Source organism: Symsagittifera roscoffensis, chromosome 3, assembly GCF_963678635.1.
Source record: "Symsagittifera roscoffensis chromosome 3, txSymRosc1.1, whole genome shotgun sequence".
NCBI lineage: Eukaryota > Metazoa > Xenacoelomorpha > Acoela > Convolutidae > Symsagittifera > Symsagittifera roscoffensis.
The window spans coordinates 75,495,632-75,509,524 of NC_087064.1; the positions used below are offsets into that span (position 1 = coordinate 75,495,632).

Here is a 13,893-nt window from a genome sequence, read left to right on the forward strand (position 1 = left end):
TGCCTAAGTTCTATTTTTTCGTTGATTTATCACAACATGAAGAAAAAAAACGACACCAATTTGAGAAAACATTTTTGTATTTTTTAAGACTGTGGTCGGAACATTCTGTGCTATTTGCACAGTAACCGGCTGTCCTTGTTTGAAGTATGTTGACAGCTTCGAAAAGATGTTGTCTTGCATAACCTTTTTTATCTTCAGTGCTTCTAGAGTTGATTTTTTCGTAGGTGAGTAAAAGATCGAGTATCACAAATTTATTCAGAACTAATCGCTATTTATATTTCATTGTAATAGGCACAGGAAAGTAATACAGTAGGTACAGAGAAATTTTGTAGTGTGTATAAAAATACAACGTATCAAAAAAATAAGCTCACATTTTTGCAAAACGTTCATTTTTGTTAAGCTTTTGCTTCGCATTAAGGCATTCGTTGGTGTGATATTTTGTTCGATAGTACTCTCGAAACTTGATATTTGAGACGACGTTTAAGATATATACATTCGGTTTAAAGCGTGGTACAAATTGAAATGAGTCCAAGTTGGCGACAAATCCATTGGAGGCCCGGCTGGTTTCGAACCCGGGAAACCTCGCACGTGAGGGTAGTTGTATATCAGCGGATTGTTCTTAAGCATGTTGGGTGAGCTCATGGTTTGAGTTGGGGTCGGCGGGAACATCAATCCACCGCCAGGTGGGGACATCAGAAATCCCATATTTGGGTTGTGCATCATTGGGTGGGGGTGATGAGGGGGAGGGGCGAAGTAGTTGAACCCCGACTGAGGAATCGTCAGCTCCTTCGGAACAATCGGCTTTGACTCGGAATGAGACGAGTTAACTCCGCTGTCATCCGATTCGGGATTTCGTACAGCCTCTGGAGTTCGGAGAGTCTTGCTCGATTCGCTCTCGGCTTCATAGTCTGTTTCGCTTTTGATCGCTTCGTGGTTTAAACTCTCGGGGCTTTGGTTGTCTTTCTCGGCAGCCGATGTCTCGCTTCCAGTTCCTTCGCTGATGGAATTTGGTGAGCTTAGATCATCCGATGTTCCTTCGAGTGCTGCTCTGCTTGACATGTGCTGTCCCTGAAGAGTAGAATTTGACAAACTAATTTCAACCGAAAAATAGTTTTTTCTTTCGTGAATCAGAACCTGTTTTAAGTCAAGATATGTCTCTTAACACCTCTCATAATAAGAAGAATTTTTATATAGACAAGATAGAAGCTGCACAAAATATTCGACCCAATCTAAAAACGTAGTGAGACCCATAAACTTGTTGGCATTCTACCAAGCCGAACTAAATTATACGTACAATTGCATAAAGGGTTTGGTTAAAAGTTTTTGGCTTGAAAATAAGTTTAAATATTTGAGAAGTGCGAAATAATACTAACTTAAACATCAGTTATATCATCACTTGCCTCTGCGTTGATGATGTCGCCCGGTCCGTTCCAGCACTCGCCAGTCTGACACGCCTGGCAGAGGTCCCTGTTGTGCTGCAGTCTGGGTCTGCCGTCTCTCCTGTCCACCAGCAGAGTCGTCTTCTGGAAGTTGTAGTACACTTCGCCTATCCTGTTGTACACGTTGCAGATCACCTGCAAGGCAAACAAAAACAAAATTTAGTAAACAAGGTATGTAGTAGCACAGAAAATTTCCACTGCATTTATCTTTGCAAAAATTAATTTTTTCATCTGAAATATTGTCTATTTTTTTTGGGGGGGGGGGGGGGGGGGGGCGCATTAGTTACATGGTCCAAGCTTTCAAGCAATTTAACGATAAAGCTATCCAAAAACAGTTTTTCAAAAACTTATCTAACTTCGCATATCAGCTTCAAAAAATCTTAAAATTCAATATTTATACAATTGAAGTAATTTTACAGATAAAAGTGTCTTCTTAGTGTCTCGAAATACGTTTTATCGTCTTAAGAGCTGTCTTCTTGTTTGCCAAACATGGGTAAAAATAGCAATATGTTCTGCTAGTTTATTGCTATTTGTTTGAATACTTGTGTAACAAAACATTGAAGTTTTATAACGGCTTATAAAGCTTCAGCAGTTCTATGATTGTCTTTTTTCTTTTATTTAAACCAAATCCTTTTCAGAAAAAATTGTTTTGAGCTCCATTAGCAGAATGAATTTTTAATGCGAGCTTCAAATGTCAATCTGCTCAAGAAATGAGAATGAACAAATTTTAGGATTCACTGGAGCAAAAAGCCAAAATAAATTACAACTCTAAAAGGAGTCAAAGAAAAACCATCATGCACGACCATAAATAGATCAAAACAAAATAGTCGATTTCAATAATTTAAGTGGGCGCTTCGGTAATATTTTCAAAACTAAAATAGACTAAAATATAACGAATTTTAAACTGAAATAGGTCAATTCTAAAAGTTTTAAGATTGACCATTAAGCTTTTGAGCTGAAATACAACCCCTTTCTCATGCACGCACCCATATAAATTGTTCAGTACTTCAGAGTTTCAGATAACTTTCAAAGTCATTGATAATTCTTTCAAGAACTTCTGCATCGAAAAGGGTTAGATCAAGAGAATCAGTCACTGTACAACTATCACAGAATGTTCCGACCAGATGTATCACTGCTATATTTAAAATGATCAAATCTGCAGCAGTTGAACAATAATAGTGCGAATAATAGTTTTTAAAATAATAACAAGACTGCTCGTATCAGGGCGAAGCCCTGAACGTTCCGACTGCCTTTTAAGGTTTTATGGAGCAGTAATAACATCAAAAAATTAAATGTAATAAAAATAAAATGAAATTTTTTTTTTCTAAAATTTGAAATTTTTTATGAAAATCATCCCCCCACACGCCATATAAAGTACAAAAGGATAGATTGCGCTCCTTGTAACAAATCAATTATGGCAAACAAGCTTCTTTCAACGCGATTTTAAGACGGATTACCTCTCCGCTTACGCGTTAATAGCGCGAAATATATCGCGAGTTAATTGTCCCAAATTGGCCAAAATGGCAACCTTTAAACCCCCATAACTTTACGAAAAATGATCACAGGAGAAATATCTTTTCAAATTTGAGCTCAGGACAACAATAGCTTTCGAATGATATTAAAAAATTCCGTCAAAAATGGCTAGTTAAGAAGTCGAAATTTGTCTGAAGAAAAAAAACCCACCCCGAGCACAAATATTCCGTTACTTTCGTATCGAAAGTCGGAACAATAATTAAATATTACCTCAAGGTGCTGAATAAACGTAGAAAGAATTAAATTTCGCTAATTTAACCCCTCTGTGATAAAATTTGTTTCTGAAAATATTAAAGTTCAGAACACGTTTTTTTTTTCCGATTATGAGACGTGAAAAGGCAGCGTGATTCAATTCTAATGATTCTTAACGAATAGTAAACAGCGTTTTTACTAAAGACAACACACGTGTTCAGTATGTTTCCGAGCCATATTTGAAAAACGAGTGCAATATTTGAACACAGGCAAAGCTGCGCTTCGCAAACACTAGCGAGAACACAACAAAACAGCAGCTTTAAAAAAGGAAAAATTAGAAATAAGCCTAGAATTAGTAAAACTTTGCTACGTATTGGCTTCGAACCTGCAACCTCGAGAATTCAAGTCACACGTCCTGCCTTCTCGGCCACGAACACAAGCACTAGTCAAAAAAGCGGCTACATATTCTAATAAATTGCCAATGCCATACAGCAAAAAAGGCACCAAAGAAAAATAGACACAATTTTGCAAATAAAAGTTTGGAATATAACAAACTGAAGGGATCAAGACTAACTTTGCATATAATAAATTGGAAAGCATAAAACCACATTATGTATAAATTATACATTTCAAAAAATTGCAACATATATTGAGTTAAAAATTTCTGAAATCGAGTTTTTATTATTGTTGTTGTTTGAAACAAATAGCTTTTTTCAGTTCATTTGATGAATTAAAAATGCACAAACTGTGTTAATTTCTTACTATTCAAATTTCAAAGCACATGCTATCAAAAAGCCGCTAGTGTAAATACTAGTGCAGATTTTTCCTAGAACAATCGACCAAAACAAATAAGAAAAAAAAATTGAGTTAGCGTGAAACTTTTTCAAATGTGTGTTTTGTTCGATTTTTTTTATCACATGTGTTTAATACCAGATCAGCACCAGCTTACATTCCATTTCGAAAATTGTCCACACCTCGACACTGCGTGCCTCAATTTATACTCGAAATTTTTCGATGCAATATTTAGCTGTTGCTTGTCTACTACATATAGTGAGAGTTATTAAAAATGTACCTTGTTGATTTCCTCTGGGTACCACATGGGGGGTTCGAACACCATGTTCTTGTTGCACTTCTTGCACTTCTGACCGTACAGTTTGAACAGACAGTAGCCCACTCTGGTCCTGTAGTCCAGGTAGAACCAAAACACTATTCGCCCCTTCATCGAAGTCCACCCGTTGCTGCACGACTACACCGCAGCACAAACAATTAAAGAACTTGAACGGATTTCAAGAGAAATCTGTTTCAAACAATTCACCTATTGCCACTCTTTAGACACCTTTGTCAGTGTTTACAACTGCTTATCTAATAATATAGAACGCTATGCAGGGGCGGATCTAGAATTTTTTCGAGAAGGGTAAAAAAGGTTTCAACCAAAAAATCGTCGTGTTTGCAACGCGATTTTGAAAGTTCATGAATCACAGGAATGATCGGTTGCTCTGCAAATAGCACAAATGTTCCGACAACAATTATCTTCGCAAAATTATAGAAATGAAAAAAAAAGAGCAGGGAAAGAAGAATGTCATGATTTAAGCTTCATTATTAGCAGCTTCATTAATGTACAAAAGACAGAAAACATTTTCAGACACTTTTTTGGTGGACACTTTTGTCGGAACTTTTCAACCAAGCTCAAATTAAGACAGAAAAAAACTGTTCAATGAAAAAAAACGGTTAAATGAAAAAACCTTGCGTTTATTTGAGAGACTTAGATTTGCGTTTAAAAAATCCGAATCCAAATGTACCTCTAGCAAAAATCGATTAAGCTTCAATATCAAACAAAAACAGTTAAAATGTATTTGAATCTGATGTTATTTCAATTTCAGAAAAATTAATCATAAGTTCTGTTCTAGTGTCTTGTTGGCAAAATGGCATATATAGCTTAAAATTTGAACCAAAATCATTGATTTGAGAATTTAAAAAAAATTGACAACGACTGCTGTATTCAAAATGGTTTTTCGAAATCAAAAGCCTCACCTCGCAGCAGAACCTGACTTTAGCCGAATCCCTGAATCGTCTCCACCTCTCGGGAATGGGGTCTTTCTCGTTGCACTTGCAGAGGAACCAGGTATCTCCCAAGAACCGCTGGAAGTACTTGAGGAACTCGACCTTCCAAGTCCTCTCAGAACTGAAATCAGTCATAGCTCTTGTTTCTCTCAGTAGGTCCAAATCAATAACTACACTTCATTTTTCAGAACAACTACAGCTAAATCCAATAATTTTTTTCTACAATCTAGTAAAACGAAACTCTGGCCGACTTTTTAAACAGTAAATCCAAAAAATACTGGAAAATTCTTGAGTGATAAAAATAATCGGGTGAAGAAGTTGGTCTAACTAAATTGGTACTTTAATGAAAATGAATCCGGAATCCGGTTCTAGTTTTGGTCAACCTGGCTCGGTTGTAATTGCACAGGAGGGGCTAATATTTACTAATTAGATTGGTAAGTTTTATGAACGTGAGATGCGGTCTTACAGGAGACCTTTTGTGTTGCAAAGCTACGTGTAAAAGTTGACACTATTTGACCAGCTTAGATCTGCAGCAAAAGTTTTAAGTTATCACAGGAAGTAAATTTAAAGATATCAAAGCTGGTTATTGCAATTTAGCTGACTTGATAACGTGGTCAACTTGTTATCAGAAACCAAAATTAGTTATTGATTAAACTCCCCGACTTCTTTGCAATGAGTCAAAAATTCTGCGCCACTAATACAAGTTTCGATATTTTATTTCAGAAAGAGTGAGCAAGGAGTTGTTCAGTTTATTGGCTATCGCAGAACATCAGTAGGATGGTATAATAGAAGAATACCGAACAGCCGAAAGGTAAATACTCCGAAAGTTTAATAATCCTACAGTTAACAACATGAAATCGAACTCCAAACTTTACAAATCTATTGCTGCATTTAATGATTTGACAGTTTATGCCATGAAATCTGCTGCTGTTATAATGCTATAACATCAAAACTTCATAATGATTAATGTTTGGTCCCGCAAAAAATTAGTCTAGGATGCCATTAGGTTAGGTGGTTGCGTCGCTTTACAGCATTGAGAACCTCTTGGCTCGGTTTGAGTTTGCATTGAACCCGAACCTCAGCAAGTTCAAATAATATTTTGTAAAGGGCAGGGCGCTTATCACACTTGTCGTGTTTTCGAGTTTGTCCAAGTTACACAGGTCGTTTAATCTTTCTCTGATATTTATTTAATCCACTGTTAAACGAACGTTTGAATGCAAAGAAACTTGAACCCAAACACTCTCAAAATTTTCGACCAAGTTCAAAAATCAACTAATTACGTGAAGAAATCATATATGCAACCATAATAAAAACATTGATTTCGGGATAAGAGTATAGACTTAGTCAATTTACATAAATAAATCTCATCAAATAAATAAATTATCAATGAATATTAACTGGATAACGAACACTGGTAGCAAGGTAAGCTCTGAATGTTCCGCCTGCCCTTTCAGGTCGTTGAGTGATGACTTTTCTTAGTGAAATCGCCCAACCTTTTCTGGAGGCAATTACATTCAGTTTTTGTTCACAGAGTTTCCTCTCTCAAATCAAAAGCATTCTCTGCTTCTTGCTATCAGAATTTGCGCACTATGATTTTTGTTTTTATTTCATTTCCCAAGAGTCCCTTTTACTAAAGCATTTTTCAATTTTCAAACAAGGATAGCCTGTTGCTGTGCAAGTAGCACAGAACGTTCCGACCATATTCATTAAAATAGAAAAAAGTTTTTTTTTGTATTTTTTTAAATCAAATTGCGTCATTTTAGTGGGTGTGTGATTGGAGAACATAACTATTTCATCATGTAGAAAATTAGCGAGTTAAGCATGATCGACAACAATTGTCGCAAAAATGAATTTAAAAAATTGCAAATAAAAATTTGCCTTTTGCCAAACAAGCGCTAAAAGAACATCAAAAACTAGTTTTCTTTACGGTAAAGTCAAGTTTTTCATCCTAAAAGTGAAAAAAAAACAGTAAATGTCCATATAATATAACGCAATGAGCGTTTCTAGCTCAAAATAAGACGAAAAATCAAAAATTTCAAACCGGTTTTTCTCAACACTGGGAGAATTTTGGAAATCTTTCAAGGTCGTTCGAATCACGACTAAAAGCTATTATATGATATATTACTCAGCTCACTCCCATGATTATTTATGGTAGCTGATTTTGCATGGAAAACAAAAAAAAATAAAACAACCGAATACAAAATTCTTCCCGATTTTCAATGGTCGGAACAAAAATAAGCGTATCACAAATACCTGAAAATAGGAATGAAAACTTGAAAATTTAAGTCAAACAAAACCATGGGCTAACAATAAATTGGCATAGTAGAATCATGAAAAAATGATCCATAGCAGTGGCGGGCGCAGAAATTTTTCGAGGGGTAGAGCGGTTTTTCAAAAAACTTTGCAGACCTTTTTTTAGGTCGATCAATTTGATTTTCCGAGCGCTCTCAAAAAAGTGTAAGGACCCTATTTTGTAAAGAGTTTTAATTAACTTTTTTTCATCTAATTTAATAGTATTTAAAGATTTATTTAGTTAACTAAAATCCAGGGCCTGATAGGTAGAGCGGCATAGTAAAAAAAATCGTCACTCGAGATTAGACGAAAAACCAAAAATTTAAAACCGGTTTTTCTCGACACCAGAAAACAATTTTGAGAGTTTTTAATTACATTCGAGTTACGACTTAAAAGGCTTTAATATGATATATCACTCAACCCAGCCCGATTATTATTTGTGGTGCCTAATTTTGCTTGGAAAATAAAAAGCCAAAAAAAAGAAAAAACTAAAACACACCCGAATATAAAGTTCATCCCCATTTTCAATGATCGGAACAAAAACTGCAAAAACTCAGCATGGAAATCTTGTTACTTATTAAGGTGAACAACATTTAGGAACCAAGTGAACAAGCTGACTGCGTGCAACTAGCCCGATCGGTAACTAACTCGAAAATGAAAAATTCTATACACTTAGGCACGCCGGATCGACAAGTGGCTCGAAGATGGCATGGAGTGAGCGCCTGTTTCTCTGCACTTTATTTCTGCGCGAGTCGGTATTGAGCGGAGTTAGTAACGCAAGAAGACATCAAACATAAAAAACAAACTATTCTCGATTATTTGTTGTCAAAAAGTTTGCTTGCAAACCCGAAAATAATCCATTAAAAAATAAAAAAAAATTATTTAACTCCTTTCTGAGGGATAAAGAATCAACGGACCGAAGTGTCCGTTTGCCGAGATTACGACAAATTTAATCTCATTTACATTCAAGATTAAACTACATGTTCAGGACAATAAACGGGGATAATATCAGGTTCAATGAGGAGTTTTACAGTTTGTCTTCTACAATTTGCGAAATTTTGCTCTATGTAAGCAATATCAGAAAAACAATTATTCAAATATTTTCTTTTTCCTATGAATCACCTAAACCTACTTTTTTGAGCTTAGCATCAACCAGCATTGAACTCGACTAGCATTATTATTATGGTGACAATTTACCGGAAAACTACAACACTTACTATTGAGTTGCAGAAAGTTTTGCCAAAAATGCGGGAATTTGTTTCTGTCATCTGAGCTTAGATTATAGATTCAGAACGCATAGGACTATAGATAACTAGCACAAACACGACAGGAAAAAATCAACGTCATAAAGTGAAATAATAATAAAAAAGTACAAATAAGCCTCGCATCAGTAAAACTTTGCTCCCTATCGTGCTCGAACACTAGTCATTAATAAAGAAGAGAACAAATTTCCAATGCTACAGATAGTGAGCATGGCAAAAGTGTCACCAAATGAGGTAGGTGGGAAAATATTTGCGATTTAGGTTGGAAAAAATTTAAGTCACACTGCTACACTACGCTCGTTACTGTAAACGGAAATTTACTGAGTAATTTTCTAATTCTAGGAAGTAATTTATAGTTTTTTCCTTTTCATTGTCCAAAACCTACGTCTGATGGAAGCAAAAGTGAGACTTACGCTGCAAACGACCAAGTAATGAAAGACAATATAAAATTTTTCACGAGCGCCAAAGCCATAACGCTTAAAATTATGCATCCAATCAAGAACAAAAACACTCTATCTTTCGGTGAACTGAAACGTTTGATAGTTTCAGTAAACTAACTTTTCGGCACGTTCACATGTCACCTTTTAATTCACTTCATTTTGGCCTTATTTCTGTTAGGGAAAATATTTCTTTAAAATTTTTCTTCTTTAAGAAAAAATTGAAAACTGGAATTTGTATAGACAAGCATAAAAATCCGAATGCAAAGCTAAAACAAAGATATTCGATTGTTGTGCAAGTAGTATAGAATGATGTTCCGACAATATTCATGAAAAAATACTTAAATTTTTCTCTTTTTTTCCGAATCAGTGCCGTTTTTTTGTTGTGCGTGGTGTGAAAAAAAGTTCTGAAGGAAGCAAGAAATACTCGATCATCACAGTGATACAGGCACTTTGGGTATTAATTTGTTCAAAAAATTACGAGAAAAAATTTTCCTGCTCAATTTTTGTGACCGCGCTGAAAAAAAAATTTTCTCAAAAAAATTTAAAATTCCATGGCCTATTTTTCCGCAAAAAGTCTAATCGCTTGCTTTACTTGCTCGAAATTGAACTAAAACTTGAAAATTTTAAGCACGTTTTTTCTCGACACTGCGACACTTTTTTGAAAACTTTAATGTCGTTCGAATCCGGACTGAAAGGGTTTTGTTATCATATATCACTATTACCATTCCACTGAAAATGTGTAGAATTTGTAATTTTTTAATTTGTTCATTTCTCATTGAAGTCGGTTTATGATGCATATCTTGAGTGAGTTTTTTTGACCATCAAAATATCAGCACATTGCTCGGAAGACTTATTTTGCACATACCGCGGGAACCTTTCAACTAATATGAATGGATCTCTATGAAACTTTTGTTTCGCGGTATAACTTTTTGTTCAGGTGAACCAAAGTGTGACAAGACATCTCGCTTTTAGAGATTTTGTTATTGACAGTAAAATAATAAAACATTAGATATGATTAAATTGTACTTTTGGTGTTACAAAATTCTGATAAAATAGATTTAAATCGATTATAATCAATTTAATTGATTTTAAGTGTTTTTTAAATGAACTGTAATCAATTATAATGGATTATAAATCTGTTAAACAACTAGTTTTGGTAATTATAATCAATTATAAATGTCCAAAAATCATCATAATAATTCGTTATAGTCGATCGCTTACGCCTAAACTTGAATGCGATTATATATAATGATTTGATGATGTTATGATTATTTGAAAAATTTGCAAATTTGTAATTTTAATAAATAAACAAGAATCGAAATTTTCGGCTCAGCCGAAATGTGCCGAAAAAATACTAGATAATGACAAAAACAGAAGACTCCCAAAAATGGGAAATAAAAAAGCAAAGAGGAGACCCTTTCAGTTTCAACAAAAATACATTGATTCAGCTAATTTTTCAATTATTTCAATAAACTATCTGTTGTGTTTGCTGTAATGATTGATTCCATTGAAATCTAGGCTTGTTTTGTAATGTTTTAGGCACTTTTTTCTGTCCTCTATCAATATATTTTGGACCTTCCCCATATTTCATAGGAGAACTTTAACCAAACTGATGTGGAAAAAAAACGATAATATCTATATCCCCCTTTTGCAAAAGGGGGGTGGGGGAGATTCGTTACTAGGTATAAAGTTCTCATATGCTTAACCGTTGATTTATTTCTTTATAGGGGAGTACTCGTCACTATATACCCGAGGGGGGATATAGTTAAAGAGATCCGTTGATTTGATACACTGATAAAAGACTTAAACATTTATGCTAGTCGAGTTTTATGCTAGTCGGGCAGTGGCAATTTATAGTTCTTAGAAAGCTATTTCACAGAATTCAGGGTCATATTCAGAATTACCATTTGCACCAAGGTACATTTGTACCAAAATAACAAATAGGTGCATTTGTACCAATATTATTCAACTCGAATTGTGATTCGTCAATTTTGAAGCCAATAAATGATTAAACTAACTGCCTATTGTTCAAACAGCATAAAAACAAACCTAAGCATTAAAATAACAAGCCTAAGCGTCAAAATAAGGACCACCGCAATCGCGCCAACATATATTGCGAGCTTGCCAACATAGGGTAGGACTCCATACAAAAGTTAGAGTCGATTATCGGCTTGGTGGTCTTCGAACAGTTGAATAGTTTTTGGTTCAAAAGCAACCGATTTTTCATTTTGGTAAAAACACTGATTTTTAATTTTCGGGGGGGGGGGGGGGGTAGCGATTAGCATGTGTGTCTATTAGCATGCGATAATTGCTTTAACTGAGTGTGCTTTCAGACGAAAAACAATTAGCCTAAAATTTCAAATAAATTCGAAATCCACTTGATTTGTTCGGGGAGTTAAACTTTCACGATCACCTATTGAAAAATTCGGCTGAGTGCACATTGTCGAAAAATTGGAATTTGAATAAACAGAGACGTGAAAAGCGAATCTTCAAACTGCATTCGTTTACATCGGCATGCTAATCGACACACATGCTAATAGGCCGGTCCCCTTCAATTTCATACTTGGGAATTTTTATTTTTTAACTCACATTTGTCTTACTTAATGTCATGCCTTAATGTCTGGGCGCCTTATTTACCAAGCGCCGACTCCAGCTTTTTGTATGTTTACTTCTGTTTTAGAAATGTGAATTTTTACTCACTGAACTGTCGCTGCCATTTACAAGAACGGTATCTCTTTCGTCTCTCGCTTAGATGACCTCAATTGATTTTCGCCGACCTTTGTTGACTTTGTTTCAGCCTACAAAGGTTGAAGATTGAATTATCGAAATATGAAAACTTTCAAATGTGGAAACGCTATTTTCCTTAAGCGTTCTTTCTTGATGTCAAATTTGTTTCCAGTCGTAAATTAAACAGTAAAGCTATGAATTCTCAATTAGAATTCAAATCTCAGATATTTGGTTTCCAAACTGTTCTTCTTTGTGGAAGCTATTTTGGTCTAAATAAAGTGCCCAAAAAAGAATAAAGGAGAAGTCAACAAATGAAGAAACAATAATGCTTAATCTGGGCTTATGAATATGGGACTTATTATTTTATCATCATTATGTTGAACTTTCGCTCGAAAAACTCAAACTAAACTGAAGAGCTGTGAAATACTCCTTTAAACCGAATTTTTGTCCTACTTATCGACAAGACTTCACTTTGGAGAAGAGCACAAGTTTGATAGCTGTTCGATTCGAGCAAATCTTTCCGTTTTGTAAACTAGTTAATCTTTCCGGGTCTCTCCCTGGAAAAAGTACCTCTAACAAAATCCACTAAATCGCATAATTGCAGCAAGCTGGCTTTTCAGTAACTTAGTTTCAAGATGTTTATCAGCGGATCCGAAAAAGATCATTTAAGCCCACTTGATTCGAACTTGTGTTTTGAAGGCGGAATATGCAACAAACAAGGCGCTAACAAAATAGAGACGAAAAACAAACAAAGTTTCGGGGTTCACTAGTCGAGCGAGTTGATAGTAATTGACCGCAACAAAAAGAATAATTTTTAGCTGGTATTGTTTTTAATGACGGAATAACAATGAAAGATTCAATATTACAAGGTACTCTTCTCTCTTTTCTTTCCGTTCTCAGATAGGAGATAGCTTATGCTATTTTTGTGGGTGAGAAATTCGTTAGATTAGTTGGTTGGTTTGATTCAGAGCAATGTGTAAAACATTAAGTTAGTCGGCAAAAACTATGTACGATTGGTTTGACTTTTTGAAACTTCTTTGGTCAGAGGTGCGAATTTTTGGTCGATAAATTTTAATTTAAAATGCTGATGTTTAAGTTAAAATGAAGAATTTTGAGCGAATTAAAAACAAAGCCTGCGATTTGTAATTTCAAGAGCTCGAAATGAGCTTTCGACTGGAATTGAAGTTTATCTTGAGATGACTCTTGAAATAAATCTTCAGTGATGGAGAGTCTATTGAATTAGCTCAAGTAAACGTGAGCACAAAAAGTTCATTCTCGAATGGCTAATCGGCGTTAATATTATTTATTGGTCCATTATACTGGTATTAAAAAATCAAAAAACTCTTCGGTCGATTGATGTTGCAAAGACATTTTCAATTCTATCTTAAGTTTTCGTTTTACCAACATGACTTTTAGCAAAGATATCCGCCAGTAAAAGACTGTTTAGTCGAATAAATACAATTAATTGTAGTATCAAATTGACTTCAAAGCAGCATTTTCGTCCAGTTTTTAATTAACAGCTCAGTTTGGTTTGTATAAATTATGAATTTATGAATATAAAAAACACAAGCTTGATTTGAGTGATTGGCCGATCAACCGCGTATCGGTTAAAATGATTGTTTGCAAATGGTACTTATCGTAATAAACTCAGATTGTGGTATGATTATGAATGAAAAAAATATACACGTTAGTCCCATGAATATAAAAAGACCACCAATTTCTGCTTGGTTGAGTTTCAGATCCAAGTTCTAATCAAAATTACTAGATGTAGGTTGGAATCTTCGGAAACAACTGAACCATTTTCCAAAAAAGCGTACATGTTATCAGCAAATCTTTCTATCTGCGAAAGTTTTAAGCCTTATCCGTGACCATTTCAAACATGGAAAAAAATCCACTCGGTCAAAAACTATATATTCGCCAACGGAATCAAAAGCATCTTTCGTACGG

The 13,893-nt window shown here is 34.9% G+C and overlaps 1 protein-coding gene across 1 annotated transcript; it reads right to left on the bottom strand.

The window, feature by feature from the left end:
* Positions 1-480: 480 nt before the first annotated feature.
* LOC134841839 (receptor-transporting protein 4-like) lies at positions 481-13,366 on the bottom strand. The gene is made up of 5 exons (XM_063857879.1): positions 11,920-13,366; positions 5,196-5,346; positions 4,237-4,410; positions 1,401-1,574; positions 481-1,068 (listed from the first exon to the last, which is right to left on the bottom strand). The coding sequence occupies exons 1-5, from the start codon at positions 11,934-11,936 to the stop codon at positions 481-483; spliced, it is 1,104 nt and encodes a 367-aa protein (XP_063713949.1). The 5' UTR covers positions 11,937-13,366.
* Between the last annotated feature and the right edge of the window lie 527 nt (positions 13,367-13,893).

What these genes read in the sequence shown, in the direction of transcription:
- LOC134841839 (XM_063857879.1), bottom strand. An exon ending in AAGTCAGGTTCTGCTGCGAG is followed by an intron (nt 4,411 to 5,195) that starts GTGAGGCTTTTG and finishes GCTGCGGTGTAG; the next exon opens with TCGTGCAGCAACGGGTGGAC. An exon ending in GCGACATCATCAACGCAGAG is followed by an intron (nt 1,069 to 1,400) that starts GCAAGTGATGAT and finishes TCTACTCTTCAG; the next exon opens with GGACAGCACATGTCAAGCAG.